We start from the raw sequence: 16,374 nt of genomic DNA, 5'->3' as shown, positions 1-16,374 counted from the left end.
TCCTTAGAGGCTTCAATTAATCCAAGAAGCATATTTTTGGGATGTGGAAACAGAGTACCGTTCGAGAGAATTGATGTATGCACAAGGAGACTTACAAGTCAAAATCCAAGAAGCAGTCATGTAGATTAAGGAACAAGTCTTACTTTATTACCGTATTGGCCCGAATATAAGACGATGCTTTTTTGCATTGAAATAAGACTGAAAAAGTGGGAGTCGTCTTACATTCGGGGTCGAGACATTATACCCATTTACAACGCTAGACGCGCCAGATATCTTTAAAGCTAATGCTGAACTTACCTCCCCAGGCCAAAGCAAACCCCTGTCACAAAGAAGAAAAATAAAAATAGCTGTTAGAAAGGTTCCTGTGTTGATGTTAAAATGTTGGACAGTTACGTCACCGCGCCTTTAAGTCTCGCGTGAGTTACCTCAGCTTATCGCGATTGTTGGAAGTTGTGCGCAGCGGTTAGTTAAAGAATGCTGGTATCGACTGAGTATGTTGCTGTGATCGTGTGTGTCGTTGACACAAAGTGAGTATATACATTTCATTGTTACTACTGTCTACTGTTGTGCCGTTTGTCTGATCGCGGTTTGTTTCGTGTGTGCGCCGTTTGATTGATAGCTTTGGCGCGCTCCTTTAAGTTTGCTTCGCATTGTATGAGTAGCCGTTACGCAGCAGCACGGCGACTAATGGTCGCCAGCAAATGTATTTTGTTGTCTCGATGACTTATGTTTGGTGTGTTGCTGAGAGTAGTTCATTTATAGTTATTTAGTATAGCGGAGCCGTTACACGCAGTTAGTTATGTAATGTGTGCCGTCTACTAGTGTTGTGTGACGTCAGAAGTTGAGCGTTGACTTATGTGCTGTATTTCTGTGTATTTCAAACACACCACACACACACACACACACACACACACACACACACACACACACACACACGCGCACACACACACACACACATACACCCCACGCACCCTTCACACGCTTCATACAATAATCACACACACAAGAATCACATTCACACACCCAAACACTCACTCATGTACACTACACACACCTGCTCTCACATCCTTATGACCAAACGCGTGCCTATACCCTTTTGCCAGGTTGCTTGTATGACCCTATGAGCCACAGTGCCTGTTAGTTTTTTTGCCAATAAATCACTAAAGCAACTGAACCACGTCTTCCTTCCTGTGTTCTGACCGACACCCAGGGGCGAAAAGAGCATAACCATCCGAGCCAACCCCCTATACAGTCCTCAGGCTCCCCAACAATAGCGGTAGCAGTTTGCATTATTTTATTGCAATGTTTTTCCTTATTTGGATTTGTTTCAAGACTACAGTTACAGTTAGACTTCACTTTGATGGTTGATGCAGTTATTGCAATTTGGTTGTTTTATCACAGTAGATTGGTATATTTACATTTAAAAAACCAGAAGCCAATCATTTACAAATGTGATGATATTAAGATGTGATAGACAGTTGTTGCATGATTTGAATGAGGCAAAATAACATGCTTTTTCTGTCGAATATATTGTTATAATCATTTGTTTCAGATTTACTGGAATTATTTTCTGTATAAAAATTAAATTTGGTGTTCAAAAAGTATTTTTTCAAACTTGAGTCTTGAAAAAGAGGGGGCCATCTTATAATCAGGATCGTCTTATATCCCGGCCAATACGGTATTTCTGATAACTTCTAAAATTAGTGAATACTGGAAATAAATGCCAACTCTTTGGAAGGCTTTGGATGGATGGATGGATGGATGGATGGATGGATGGATGGATGGATGGATGGATGGATGGATGGATGGATGGAGGAGATATTATTTATATGCATAATTGAAAGCCCTTCACATCTGGTTTCAGCTGAAAGTCACAACAGACTAAATCAGGGGTGCAAACTCCAGTCCTCAGGGGGCGCATTCCGATGCTGAGTTCATCCTCACGTTCTGCAGGAGCCTCATAATGATCCTGATTAATAAAATCAGCTGTGTTTAACGAGGAAAACTTGGAAAACATGGAGGAATGCGGCTCCCGAGGACTGGGATTTGACACCCCTGGACTAAATGCATTGGTCCTCTGTTGAGTGTCACTGCTGCTGAAATGCATTCTTCTTAAAAACAAAAAGAAATGTTCTTGCTTCCAATTCCACCCACTCTGTGTGGTTGCCAGGACAGTCAACATTTTATTTATTTTTTTGCCTTTGAAGGGTTTGAAGACTAAAGGCCATTTTATGTATTTCTTATCCTTTCTTAGTCGACGGTAGCTGCACTTCATGGTACATTCGGTGTTGCCTGCAGTTATTCATGACCAACAATATGCATTTTTCACCCTTTTTATATTAACTACACTTCTCAAGCATCGTTGTGGATATTTTAGGTATTTGGGATTTGTTACATTTTTGGGACGCATCAATTATTTAATATGCGCTTACCTGAGACGTAGTGGCACTTGCAGTAAATGTGACTTTTGTCAACATCTGATAATTCTCACCTCTATACTGCATGGAGTCTTATTGCACAAACAACATGACTTAATTGGATTGTGCTGATCAACATTTAGTGTTTGTGTTCGGCATTGAGCATTGGAGTGTTTTTATTTCGGCACATGCAATCAGCAGGAGTTCAGCACAGTTTTCTAGGATCTCACATTTCCTCTTTTGTCCTCCCAAGAGCTTTTTAGTCCTTTAAAGTTTTGGAAATAGATTTTGACTCATGGTGTTTTCTGCGTAACTTGTTGCCAAACATAGCAAACTGAACGCTCTCAATGTTACCATGGAACAGTTCTCATGTCCTGGAGGCAGATCACTGGCAAGAGAGAATAGAAAACCTCAAAACGTCCACAAACTTGTCTATGGTTCTGCTTACGAGAAAGGACAAGCATGCTATGAGCCCAAGTGACTTGAGACCAGACCACCCAGGACAAATGCAGGTTAATGTGTCATGTCACCTAAGACCTCTCTGGCGTGTGTGTGGAGAAATGCAGGTAAATGTGTCAAGTCATGTAAGATCTCTCTGGCGTGTGTGTGTGTGTGCGTGCGTGCGCGTGTGCGTGCGTGCGTATGGGTGTGGGTGTCTGTGTACTGGCAGGAATGGGTTATCATTCCAATAAGGATTGAAAATAAAATCAAACACAACCACCTTGCTAGGATTAAATATAAATGTTTGTATTTGATATAAACCATACAGACTAAATAAACTCTACGTAGCAATTACCGCTAGCTGTTGGCTGAACAAGTAGTAAAGATGGCAGACACTAACCAGGAAAAACAAAAAGTTTCATTTTAATGGATAAAAATGTGTTTTTGTACACATTCGTGCAAGGCAATGTTATCTTCCTTATTTAACATGAGTTAATTGCTCTTGTGGAAATGCCAATTTCGAGCATCACCACACCAGTAGCCATGAGAAGTTTGTTGAAAGCAATGCAGAAAAAAGCTCCCCGCATACTTGCAAGATGAATAACAAAACCATTGTAAAAACTCAGACTCTGATTGTTTTGTTTTGTTTGGTTTTGCAAAGCCAGTAGGTGAAATAAAAAATAAGGCAGCAGTCCAAGGTGTCATTTTGCAATTTCTACGTTTTAGTTCAACATCAGAAAGCAGTTGGAGAATTCCGTAAGAAGGCAATTGCAAAAGATTGATAAAAATGACAAATCAATCAAAAGGTACTTGCAATTGCATGGCTTGGTACACCTGTTAGAAGAACTTTTTCACCAGGTGTTGATGAGCAGAGTTTTTCTCTGAAGCTTGATGAGTCATTAATATGATGCTTTCTCCAGCTTTCCTCCATACATTTTTCCCTGAAATAAATTTATGTTCATTAAGTTGTCCAATTGTGTGAATGTGAGTGTTAATTGTTGTTTGTCGATATCTGTGATTGAGCAGCAAGCAAGCCAAGATTATATTCACCTCTCGCCAAAAATTTGTTGGAATCTGTTCCAGCTCCGTGGTTTGAACTTCTAGCTGCATCTGATGATCACAGAAGGAGATTCATATTTTTGCATTAAGTCTCTTTTTCCTTTTGATCTCCAATACTTCAGTTAGCTCATTTTTCAGTAATGTCTGTAATAACAAGGGTATGTTATTTTTCAATTTTTTCAATCGATACCTGGAAGGTTTTCATTTTTACAGTCCATAAAACTTCAGAAGCTGTTAATTGGGTAGATGCCAGTCAGAATCCCTCCAGATCCACACATTCACAGGTTTTATTATTTTTATTTTTACATAATTTTCAAATATTTTTGATATCTTAAATTTCCCTATCCCCCACCCCTCTTGTTTTTTGTATATAGCTTAAACTGTCTATTGTAATTATTTTGGTAATTTTTGAGGGTTTGAAAAAAAATCTCTAATACATTTGTCTGTACTGACGAGGTCTGAGTAGTGTTTCATCAGTAGTCTATCCCATTTATTATATTCATTATCATTCGAGAGTTGAATCATATCCCATCTGATTGAGAGTGACTGCTCACTAGTCAATTACATGACTGACTCACAAAAACAGAGTACATACTGTAATTTCCGAACTATAAGCCATACCTGGATATAAACCACAGCAGCTGAAACTAGGGGAAATTCCTGTTTTTTTTCATGTACAAGATGCACCAGACTATAAGCCACAGGTGTTTTACATAAAATGTCCTAACTTTCATATTGCCTGTATTATCAAAAATATAATATAATATAATATAGTATTGTGATATCATAAAAATCATGAAAAATCCATATATAAGATGAAATGGACTATAAACCGCAGGGTTCAAAGCTTGTGCAAAAAATAGTGGTTTACAGTCCGGAAATTAAGGTACCGTATTTTTCGGACTAAAGGTTGCTCCGGAGTACAAGTCGCATCAGCCATAAAATGCACAATAAAGTGGAAAAAACAGATAACTCGCACAGGAATTTAAGTCGCATCTTGGGGGAAATTTATTTGACGAAATCCAACACCAAGAACAGACATGAACAAGCAACAACAGGCCAAACGATACGGTATGCTAACGTGACATAAACACAAACGAGGAGATGAGAACGGGCCTGACGTAACATTAACAGTTATTCAAATAACTATAACATAAATAACACGTTTATCAAACCATCTGTGTCACTCCAAATCATTAAATCCATCGATCAAATTCGTCATCCTTTCTGTAAACAACGCCGCGTGTGCGGCGCGCCGCTGACGTCGGACTCGTCGTCAGTGGCAGTTCAAATTATTGCACAGGCCCATATAACAATATGTAAACTATATATCAAATAACAATAATATAAACAACAATTTTATCGAACCATCCGTGTCACTCCAAATCATTAAATTCATCGGAATCTTCGTCTTGTGTCACTTAAAAAAAAAAAAAAAAAAACACAGCTGTTGATACCGGAACGAGGTGCGCCGCTGACGTCAGACTAGATTTATCAAATAAATGCAATATAAACAACAATTTTATCGAACCATCCGTGTCACTCCAAATCATTAAATCCATTGGAATATTTGTCTTGTGTCACTTGAAAAATAAAACACAGCTGTTGACGCCGGAACTACATGCGCCGCTGACGTCAGACTAGTCACATCAAATAAATGTAATATAAACAACAATTTTAACAAACCATCCGTGTCACTCCAAATCATTAAATCCATCGGAATATTCATCCTCTGTGTCAATAAAAAAAACAAAAACAGCTGTTGACTCCGGACCTACCTGCGCCGCTGACGTCAGCCTCGTCGTCAGTTGCGGCTCCAATTATTCCAAAGATCTACGCATATAACTACTATATTGTAGCATTACCAAAGTACCAGGCAAGACGTGGGTTTGGTAACCGGCTCTTTATTTCACAAAACAAGAGCTCAACATGTGTGTGTGTGCTCCAAGTAAGCGCACTGGATCGCTCCCTCCCGCCCCCACCCCCCCTCCGCTGCCTTCACCGCCTCGCTAGACAATTGGAAACTAACAACATACACGTTGCTACTCTAAATAAACTATATGTCAAATACCTATAACATAAATAACAAGTTTATTTAACCATCTGTGTCACTCCAAATCATTAAATCTCCTGACTCCGGAAGTCAGTGAATTGAACTCATTGTCAGTGAGGCTCCAATTATTCAAGATTCAAGAATTTTTATTGGCCATGTTTGAGCATGCCAAACAAGAAATTTGACTTCGGTACATCTCAGGCTCTGTTCAACATTCAGGTGACTAACAAATATTCTCAAACATCCCCTGATCTTAAACTCCCAGGAGTTTCCACAGCCATAGTGCGGCCTCATGCGGTTTAAAGTGAAAATAAGTGATCAACTATACTAGTAAGTAAGTAATGTGTTAATGATCAAGTAAAAATTTGTGAATAATTTCAAATATAAGTCGCTCCTGAGTATAAGTCGCCCCCCCACCCAAACTATAAAAAAACGTGATTTATAGTCCGAAAAATACGGTACTTAAATTCACACTGTGTAAGGTGAAAGGTAACACAAAAAATAGTCATTTTTAGTGAAAAGGCAAATAGCATGAGCAAGCAAAGTTCTGAATCTGTTTTATGAGTTTAAGATCTGCTATAGATGATTGACATGTTTTTAGTCAATGGCCGTGCCATTAGATTTCAGATTTCAAGATTTCAGTTTCCAATCTTTGCAGTAAATTACTGTGAATGTTTTTTCCTCATCTGTGTTTATTTGTCTGTTTGGTTTTAGCCTTCTTGTTCTCTCACATAAGAGGCACAACCACACAAAAGAATGCAGAATGGAGAGATAATTGTGCTCTGGCACAGAGAGCTTGTGATTTAGTGTGATGCTGAACGCATAAGTGTATTTTTAAAGATCCTGCTCAGACGCCAGTATCATTCCTGTTTTAATTGCTTAGATTCACTGTCCCTTGACAGGCAAGCTGTTTCTGCAGTCACTTAACATCTGCTTGCTATATTTAAAAATATTTTAAGGTTCCAACCTGACATCTGATGCCATTGCTATTTCCCTTGGCTGTATTTACATTTGCAAACTGCACTTGCCTGCGTTATGGAGCTTTGACTGGCTATTTCATGAACTTGCATTACTCACACATCTGCACATACAAACATAAAGATCGACTGGGTTTAGAATAAAGATTGTTCCTTACATTAGTGGTTCCCGACCACCTTGGACTAGACCACAGCAGGGCGCACAAATTAAAGAAAAAAAAAAGTCACAGCAGGGCGCACAAGTTCCATCCATCCATTTTCTATACCGCTCGTCCCCACGGGGGTCACGGGCGTGCTGGAGCCTATTCCAGGAGTCATCGGGCAGTAGGCGGGGGACACCCTGAACCGGTTGCCAGCCAATCGCAGCGCACACAGAGACGAACAACCATTTGCACTCGCGCTCACATCTAGGGATAATTTGGAGTGCTCAATCGGCCTACCAAGCATGTTTTTGGGATGTGGGAGGAAACCGGAGTACCCGGAGAAAACCCACGCGGGCACGGGGAGAACATGCAAACTCCACATAGGGAGGGCCGGAGATGGCATCGAACCTGCACTCTCCTAACTGTGAGGCGGACGTGCTAACCAGGGCGCACAAGTTAAAGAAAAAAAAAAAGTCACAGCATTTCTGGTTTATTTATTAGCCGAGGCTGAAACATTTTTTATTTTATTTATTATTTAAAGTCACCAAATTTGCCTCGTTACACTCGTTTTTGACTGACTTTTGACATATATATGAGGGGGTGCATTGTCACATCACCGAGTGCGCACACTCAGAAATGCACTTGATGTTGATGTTCAAATGACCGATGTCTCGTTCAAGGTTTGGTCAAAGGTTGACAGCTGTTACTGTGACTATCCGTGCCTCACGGCAAATGCCAGAGCCAATCACCTGTTATCCAATTTACTCCTCGCGTGTTCGTTTTCTTTTGCAATGTAAGGAAAAGACTGAGACACCGAAACAAAATTTAGACTTACACAGGTTGGTTGAGTTCAATCACAATTCTTGTTAAGAAAGCTCTGCTTTCAGGAAAGTACAATACAGCGCTGGGCCGTTCGTGCGACCATGCTAAAGAGCAGAAAGTCTCCATTCAGAAAAGGCAACGTTCAAGGTTCTTTGGTCAGCTTATATTCAGTTGCACATGCCGGTGTGGGCCGAATTTGATGGGTGATGAGTCTTTAGGGTGGGGCAAGTTCTCAGGAAAGTTTGATTCCATGGGAGTGGGTGCTGGTTCGGTGAGAGCTGGTTCCGTGGGGTTGGGTGCTGATTATGGGCGATTCGATGTGTGTGGGGGCTGTTGTCTTCCTTTTCGTCTTTCGGCCTTGGCGATCATCTTTGGCTGGGTTCTTGGCTGTCTCCCTCTGGCACCTGCAGGTTTTATCTCCAAGTGACCTTCCTGTAAACATTCTCCTCCATTCTTGCACATACACTTGCACCTCGTCCATTCATCATCCTTCCACTTTTGTCATTTTGTACGGACTTATGTGAAGTTTTGTGTGTGACATCATCAATTCGTTAATGTTCCCTGACTATACAAAGTTCTTAGTCACCACTTACCATGCATTTGTTTGTTTGTCACATTCTTAGTTTAATTATGCTTCCGACCGTAGTTTTCATTATTAGTCAAAACATTTTCTTTCTGTCCAGAACATTCAATAGTAATCCAAGGCTGGCGTCTAGCATTAGGCAAAATACGACGTCACATCAAGCATTAATCAAAACACAAGATATAATCAAGTACAAAACATTCTTAGACACCTTGGGCCGTGTCCGTGAATTAGAATAACATCAGGCATGCATTAAACAGTTCCTTAAGGGTCGTTATGCTATTCAGGCAATATACGTATGAACAAACATTTGTTATTTCAAAGTGCACAGAAATACATATCAGATCATGAAGTTATAAAAACCTATGTCATCGCCATATATAAAAATGTCTAGTTATGTCTTCTTTATTGGTTTGGTGTGCAGGTATAATTATATGCTTAAAATGTTTCTTTTATTGATTTAATATGTGAATATACTTGTCTGCTTATATACTTTATTCAATGAGGTTTGAGCATATCTGTTTTTGTAGCTAGGCAGGACTTTTTGTATTTCGACCCCATTCCTTCACTGCTTTTACACTCTATTTTAACAATTGTAATCTGAAATTCTAATGTTGTAATTTTAAGTCATTACAGGCTTGTTAAAATAATCAATAGAATGATCATTTTGAACCAAAATCGCTGAATTTTTATAGTTAATTTAAAACCGAAGATGATTCGCTCGGAGGAGCCAACTTCCTGTCTAGCCTCCTCTGAAGATTGCGTAATCACACGGCTGCCTATGTTGACAGGCTATGCAGTGTTCAAACACTATGGCTATATTAACTAATTTCCATAGTTAAGCTGACATATATAATATCTTGTAATTTTTGTCATCTGTAACGTTGTGTTTCTTTAGATGAACAAAACCGCTTTGAAAATATACCTTACGGAGGCTACGAAAAAAGGTTATCCAGCCTTATGACAGGGGGTGCTAGTGATCCCGGGATGCTTCATGCGCCGACCTGTAGAATAAGAGATCTCCAGTTCAAATTTACAGTGAACAACAGAGGAGCAGTCATCCATTTATTTCATTTTACATTCGTTTTTTTTTCTTTTTTTCTCATTTTTACATTTCGTTTTACAATGGAAGATCACATATCCAAACGATTTTCAACTATGGATTTTCGGTCGAAGCAGGAGGTCATCAGTAAAAGAAGAGCAACTCCGGAGTTAAAAGGTTTGATTCATCCAACGGGATTTCGGAACGGATTGGTACGCACGATCGAAAACAAGTTTTGATTCCATGTGCTTTATTGAGTGTTTTTATGTGTGAAGACTGCTGATATGAGATTTTAATTAAAATAGTTCAGATTAAATAATGAATAAGCCACACTAGAGCAGTGTTCCCCAACCTTTTTTGTGACACGGTTAGGTGCCGGACAAATTTTACCGGGGGGGTGAGGTCAGTGCCTCCCCAGTCATGAACCTCACTGCACATCACTGGTCTGTAGAGATGTTTCTTGCACATTTCCTTGTCCTGGACAATTACAAGTCCTGGATAGATGGGAGGTTGGTCCCGATTATCTTTTTTGCAGTCCTGATTGTCCATTGCAGTCTGTGCCTGTCTTGTTTGGTGGCCGATCCAAACCAGACAGTGATGGAGGTGCAGAGGGTAGACTGGATGATGGCATTATAGCACCGCGCGCTGAATGAGCTTCTGGTGGAGGACGTCATGAGCGATGGTATTGAACGCCAAGCTGAAGTCCTCAAACAGGATCCTGGCGTACGTCCCTGGGGTTAGGGTTTCCAGGGGGTGCAGGATGTAGTGCAGTCCCATGTTGACCGCATCGCCCACCGACCTGTTTGCCCAGTAGGCAAACTGCAGGGGGTCGAGCAGGGGGCCCGTGATTTCCTTCAGGTGGTTCAGTGTTGTTCAGCACAGACTTTAAGGCAGGAGGGTGACACGCCGTCTGGGCCTGGTGCCTTCCTGACCTTTTGTCTCCGGAACATCTGACGCATCTCCTCGCTGATCTGAAGTGCGGGTGCAGCTTCTGTAAGAGAGCGAGTAGGTGATAACGATGATGGAGATGTGGAAAGGGGGGTTGTGGGGGGAGGTGTGTATGTCGATTGTGATGCAGGAGGTCCTGTTGTGTGGGTGGACCGTTCAAACCGGCAGTAAAACCTGTTTAGCTGGTTTGCAAGCCTTGGGTTCTCCACAGGATGGGGGGTTGGTTTCTTGAAGCCCGTGATGCTCTGCAGACCTTTCCACACTGTTGAGAGATCAGGATTGGCAGAGAGGTGTCTCTCCAGGCTCTCCCCATAACACCTCTTGGCTTTCCTGATCTCTCGGTTCAGTGTGTTCCTGGTCTGCCTGAACAGGTCCTGGTCCCCGCTCCTGTAGGCCTCCCCCTTGGCTTTGCGCAGCATCCTGATGTTTGGTGTAAACCAAGGTTTGTCGTTGTTTGACGTGTAGAAGGTCTTAGTCTGCACACACAAGTCCTCACAAAAGCTGATGTATGATGTGACAGTATCGTGAGTTCATGCAGGTCTGAAGTTGCAGTTTCAAAAACCCCCCAATCGGTGCAGTCAAAGCAGGCTTGGAGGTCCAGCTTTGATTCCACTGTCCACTTCCTCACAGTCCTCACCACATGCTTAGAAGTTTTTAATTTCTGCCTATAGGTTGGGATCAGATGAACAAGACAGTGGTCTGAGTGGCCTAGTAGTAGAGTGTCCGCCCTGAGACTGGAAGGTTGTGGGTTCAAACCCCGGCCGGGTCATACCAAAGACTATAAAAATGGGACCCATTGCCTCCCTGCTTGGCACTCAGCATTAAGGGTTGGAATTGGGGGGTAGGATCACCAAATGATTCCCGAGCGCAGCACCGCTGCTGCTCACTGCTCCCCTCTCCCCCAGGGGATGGATCAAAATCACATGGGGATGGGTTAAATGCAGAGGACAAATTTCCCCACACCCAGATGTGTGTGTGACGATGATCATTGGGACTTTAACTGAGAGTCCCTTAGCTGCATGGGGCACAGAGCGGTATGCGTCCTTTATTACGGTGTAGCAGTGGTCCAGTGTCTGTGTCCCTCTGGTGGGACACGTTATGTGCTGTCTGTATTTGGGTAGTTCGTGTGCGAGGTTCGCCCTGTTAAAATCACCCAAAACAATGATTAGTGAGTTTGGTAGTATTTTCTCCATGTCTGTTACCTGATCAGCCAGCAGGTGCGTGGCTTCGATCGCACGTGCGTGTGGTGGAATGTAAACAGCCGCCATCACGATAGAGGAGAACTCACGTGGTGAATAAACGGTCGGCAGTTTATGAAAAGTGTTTCTAGGAGAGGGCTGCAAGACTCTTTCAACACCGTGACATCAGTACACCAATGTTCATTAATATAGAAACATAAACCACCTCCGTTTGCTTTTCCCGAGAGCTCCAGGCTGCGATCGATGCGGACTAGCCTAAATCCAGGCAGCTGCACGGCATGGTCGAGGGGACGAGTTCGGAGAGCCACGATTCAGTGAAGCACAGGGCGCCGGATCCGCTAACGTCCGGGTTCTGTGGGATGAGAAGCAACAGTTCGTCCATCTTGTTTGCCAGGGAGAGAACATTCGCCAGATGAATTGATGGTAGGGGAGAATGGAACCCTCTCTGCCTCAGCTTCACGAGGGCTCCGGCGCACTTGCCACGCCGTCTTCGGCATGCTAGCTTAGAGAGCTATAAATACGATACACTACAACTTTTTGTACAACAGCTGCAAAGTCAAAGTCAAAGTCAGCTTTATTGTCAATTTCTCCACATGCCAAAGACACACAAAGAAACCGAAATTTCATTCCCCCCTATCCCACGGTGACAAGACATGGCCCACAACAGACAAACAAGTAAACAAGTATAACAACAGCGTGCTGAATAAATAATGAATACATAACACAACAATAAATAAATAAATAAGAGGAGCAGAGAAAAAAAAAAAAAAAGGAGCAAGTGCGCGTACAGCAGACATTCCCAAAAATAGCGCAACAGTGCCGCACACTACGCAGAAGGGGGTAGCGAGTTCAGGGTCCTAACAGCCTGGAGAAAGAAGCTGTTGGCGAGTCTGGTGGTACGGGAGCGCAGGCTCCTGTACCTCTTCCCAGAGGGCAGAAGGTCAAACAAAGACTGAGCCGGTGACTCACATCTCTCGCAATCGAGATTGCCTTGCGGGCGAGATGGGAGGTGTAAATGTCCTTCAGGGAGGGGAGCGAAGCACCAATAATCTTACCAGCCGTATTCACTATGCGCTGCAGGGCCTTCAAGTTCTGTTCAGTGCAGTTACCACCCCAGACAGTGATGCAACTGGTGAGGACGCTCTCAATGGTGCCACGGTAGAATGTAGACAGGACTGCCTGAGGAGCACATGCACGCCTGAGCTTCCGCAGGAAGTACAGGCGGCGCTGAGCTTTCTTTGCCAGTGATGAGGTGTTTGCGGACCAGGAGAGGTCCTCACTGATGTGCACCCCCAGGAACTTGGTGCAGCTCACCCTCCCCACCACAGCACCATCGATGATCAGCGGCAGGTGTTTTGTGTGACCCTTCCGGAAGTCAACAACGATTTCCTTGGTCTTGTTGACGTTCAGCAGGAGGTTGTTGTCCCTGCACCACGTGGTCAGAAGGTCAACTTCCGACCTGTACCGAGTCTCGTCGCCCTTCGTGATGAGACCCACCAGAGTCGTGTCGTCAGCAAACTTCACTATGCGGTTGTCGCTGTAGGTCGCAGTGCAGTCATACGTCAGCAGGGTGAAGAGCAATGGACTGAGCACGCAGCCCTGGGGGGCCCCCGTGCTCAGCGTGATGCTGGCGGAGATTTTGTCGCCAACACGCACCACCTGAGGCCTCTGACAGAGGAAGTCCAGGAGCCAGTTGCAGAGGGAGGTACTGAGGCCCAGATCGTCGAGTTTGCAGATGAGTCGCTGCGGCACAATGGTGTTGAAGGCAGAGCTGAAGTCCACAAACAGCAACCTCACATATGAGTCCTTTCTCTCCAGGTGGGTGAGGGCCGAGTGGAGGGCAGAGCAGATGGCATCCTCAGAGGACCGCTTGGCACGGTACGGAAACTGGAAAGGGTCAATGGTGGGGGGGAGAACGGATTTGATGTGCTCCATGACAAGCCGCTCAAAGCACTTCATGATGATGGGCGTCAGTGCCACGGGGCGGTAGTCATTGAAGCAGGACGGTGCAGGTTTTTTCGGCACAGGAACGATGGTGGCAGCCTTGAAAGACGAGGGGACGATGGCCTGCTGCAGGGAAACGTTAAAGATGTCCGTGAAGACATCCGACAGCTCCCCAGCGCAGTCCTTCAGCTTTCGACCCGGGATGTTGTCAGGGCCCGCCGCCTTATGGGTGTCAATAGCGGCAAGCGCCCTCCTCACACCGTCGGCAGAGAGGCGCAGGGGCTGCTCGTGTGGGGGGGGAGTGGTCTTCAGCGGGCAAGTGCTGTTCTGGGCGTCGAAGCGAGCAAAGAAGCGGTTCAGATCGTTCAGCAGACGGACGTCGCCCTCACAGCTCCTCGGCGCGGGCTTGTAGTCCGTGATGGTCTGAATGCCCTTCCAAAGGCTACGTGCGTCCTTGCTGTCCTTGAAGTGGGTGGAGACCTTGCACGAGAACGCCTTCTTCGCTTCTTTGATGCTTCGGGACAGGTCGGCCCTCGCTGTCCTCAAGCCAGCCTCATCCCCCGCTCTGAAAGCCTTGTCCCTGGCCCTCAGCAGTCTGAGGACAGCCCCTGTCAGCCACGGCTTCCAGTTCGCGCGAGTGATGATGGATTTTGAGCAAGTCACATCATCGATGCACTTCGTGATGTAAGAGGAAACAGAGTCAGCATACTCCTCTATGTCCGTCCGATTGTTGTAAGTGGCTGCCTGCTTAAACAAGTCCCAGTCAGTGGTGTCGAAGCAGTCACAAAGTGCATCAGAGGCACCCTCAGGCCACACCCGAACCCGCCTCCGCTTTGAAAGCGCTTCACATATAGCAATGGTACAACCACAAAGACAGTGAAAACAGTAAATTGTAACACAAATTAACATACAGTAGCAGAACAGTTACAGTCGAAAGCCTAAGAATAAAAATGGTACAGGAGCTCTGTTGCAGCCACATAGATATCAGGGAATATATATTGTCTCCACAAAACCGCTTAAGAAGACTCAAATCAATTCAGTTAATGCAGTGTTTCCCAACCAGTGTGTCGCGGCAGACTGGTGTGCCGTGAGAGATGTTCAACTGTGCTGTGGGAAATTGTCCAACATTAATTACGGAGTGCATTGTAAACAGGATCGCCAAACCACTGGTCAGTTAGCGCAAAGCCTGTTCTGCCACTTGTTAATCGTGCATGAGTGGCAAATCGGAGAATCTTGAGATTGTTGTTGTGGCATCGGCACATACTCAGTTTACGTGTGTTGTTGTGTGCTTTTACTATCAGTGACACTATGACGGCTGTGGTGCGTTTTCGGTCCGATGGAAATCAGAGCATGTTATTCATTGGGAGAACCTGGATTGTTAATTTTTCTCCAACATAAAATACACAGTCAAGTCGAGACACCTCGACTGTGATAGCCACTCAGCCGCTGTCAGAACAGCAGAGGGCCTTTAAAAGTGACTTTGTTCTTAACGTCGCAATATTTACAGAGCTAGTCTAAAACAGTAAACAAAGTCATATTAATTCTTTTGGATTTTGATCACAATCACTTTCAATAGTTTATTCCTTGCACTGTCTAAAACCTTTTTTCAGAACCTGTCACTTTTATCTACAAAACAAATACAATTTAAAGAATGTTTAGTATTTATTTTTATTCAATTATTCGACTCTCCATACATATATAGGAATAGAACTTTACGTCTTTTGTCGTAATGTAACTGATTTTAATATAGAAGCTGGTGTAACACTTAACAGATTTTTGTTGGTGGTGTGCCTCGAGATTTTTTCCAATGAAAAGGTCTGCCGTGAATGTAAAAAGGTTGGGAGTTAGTATGAGAAGTCTGCAAGTCTGACAAATCTATGACCCAGTGGTTCTTAACCTTGTTGGAGGTACCGAACCCCACCAGTTTCATATGCGCATTCACCGAACCCCTCGCTAGTGAAAATTATTTTTTTCACGTCTTTTACTGGTGCTCAAAATGAGCCGTGGAGGAACATCACCCTGTTCAAAGAACAAAACCAACACAATGCATAAACTCACAACAAATTACATACTGGCAAATCAAAATTTACACGATAAATCAGGTTTGTTCAGACCTACTCAGTGGAGGCTCTGTTGAACCCCTGAGACCGACTCACCGAACCCCTAGGGTTCGATCGAACCCAGAATAAGAACCACTGCTCTAACCCTAACCCAAACTCCAAACAGATGAAGTTAACAATGATGGCTAACAAAACGAGAATTGAGTATGGACAACAGTACATACATACTTACACTATTTTTGTGAAATAATGTTTATAGGATTTACAGAAAGTGTGCATTCCTTGAACAAACGTCGGCAGGTGCATAAATTTGGGCACCCCAAAAGAAAAATCCTCCTTTTGCAGTACCGTATTTTTCAGACTATAAGTCGTGTTTTTTCTCATAAAACAGATGGGGGGGGGAACTTATACTCAGGAGCAACTTATATGTGATTTTTTTCACAAATTTTTACTTGATCATTAACACTTGACTTACTTACTAGTATAGTTGATCACTTCACAGGTTATTTTCACTTTAAACCGCATGAGGGCGCACTATTGCTGTGGAATGATTGGAACCTCACTGACAATGAATTCCATTGACTGACTTTCGAAGTCGGGAGATTTAATGATTTGGAGTGACACAGATTATTTGATGAACTTGTTATTTATGTTATAGTTATTTGACATTTAGAGTAGCAATGTGT

The 16,374-nt window shown here is 43.4% G+C and overlaps 1 protein-coding gene and 1 long non-coding RNA gene across 6 annotated transcripts in view; one reads left to right on the top strand and one right to left on the bottom strand.

Annotated features, from left to right (window-relative positions):
* Positions 1–16,374, top strand: part of cemip (cell migration inducing hyaluronidase 1) — a 197,236-nt gene that overhangs the window by 60,660 nt on the left and 120,202 nt on the right. The window contains exon 1 of one of the 5 annotated variants that reach the window (XM_088370828.1): positions 347–527. The exons of 2 other annotated variants lie outside the window; for them this stretch is intronic. In XM_088370828.1, coding sequence (XP_088226954.1) covers positions 475–527 — 53 coding nt within the window. In that variant the 5' untranslated portion in view covers positions 347–474. Of the gene's footprint in view, positions 1–346; positions 528–16,374 lie in introns of those variants that run through there. 2 more of the 5 variants (XM_088370824.1, XM_088370825.1) reach the window with 2 other exon arrangements.
* LOC148400104 (uncharacterized) lies at positions 3,408–4,158 on the bottom strand. Its single transcript, XR_015857392.1, has 3 exons — positions 4,108–4,158; positions 3,909–3,968; positions 3,408–3,799 (listed from the first exon to the last, which is right to left on the bottom strand). It is a non-coding gene; the product is annotated as an uncharacterized LOC148400104 (long non-coding RNA).

The sequence above is a fragment of the Syngnathus floridae genome, chromosome 3 (assembly GCF_059516105.1).
Source record: "Syngnathus floridae isolate MCC-2025c chromosome 3, RoL_Sflo_1.0, whole genome shotgun sequence".
NCBI lineage: Eukaryota > Metazoa > Chordata > Actinopteri > Syngnathiformes > Syngnathidae > Syngnathus > Syngnathus floridae.
The sequence above is the reverse complement of the archived record's forward strand: the minus strand, read 5'-3'. Positions and strand labels throughout refer to the sequence as shown.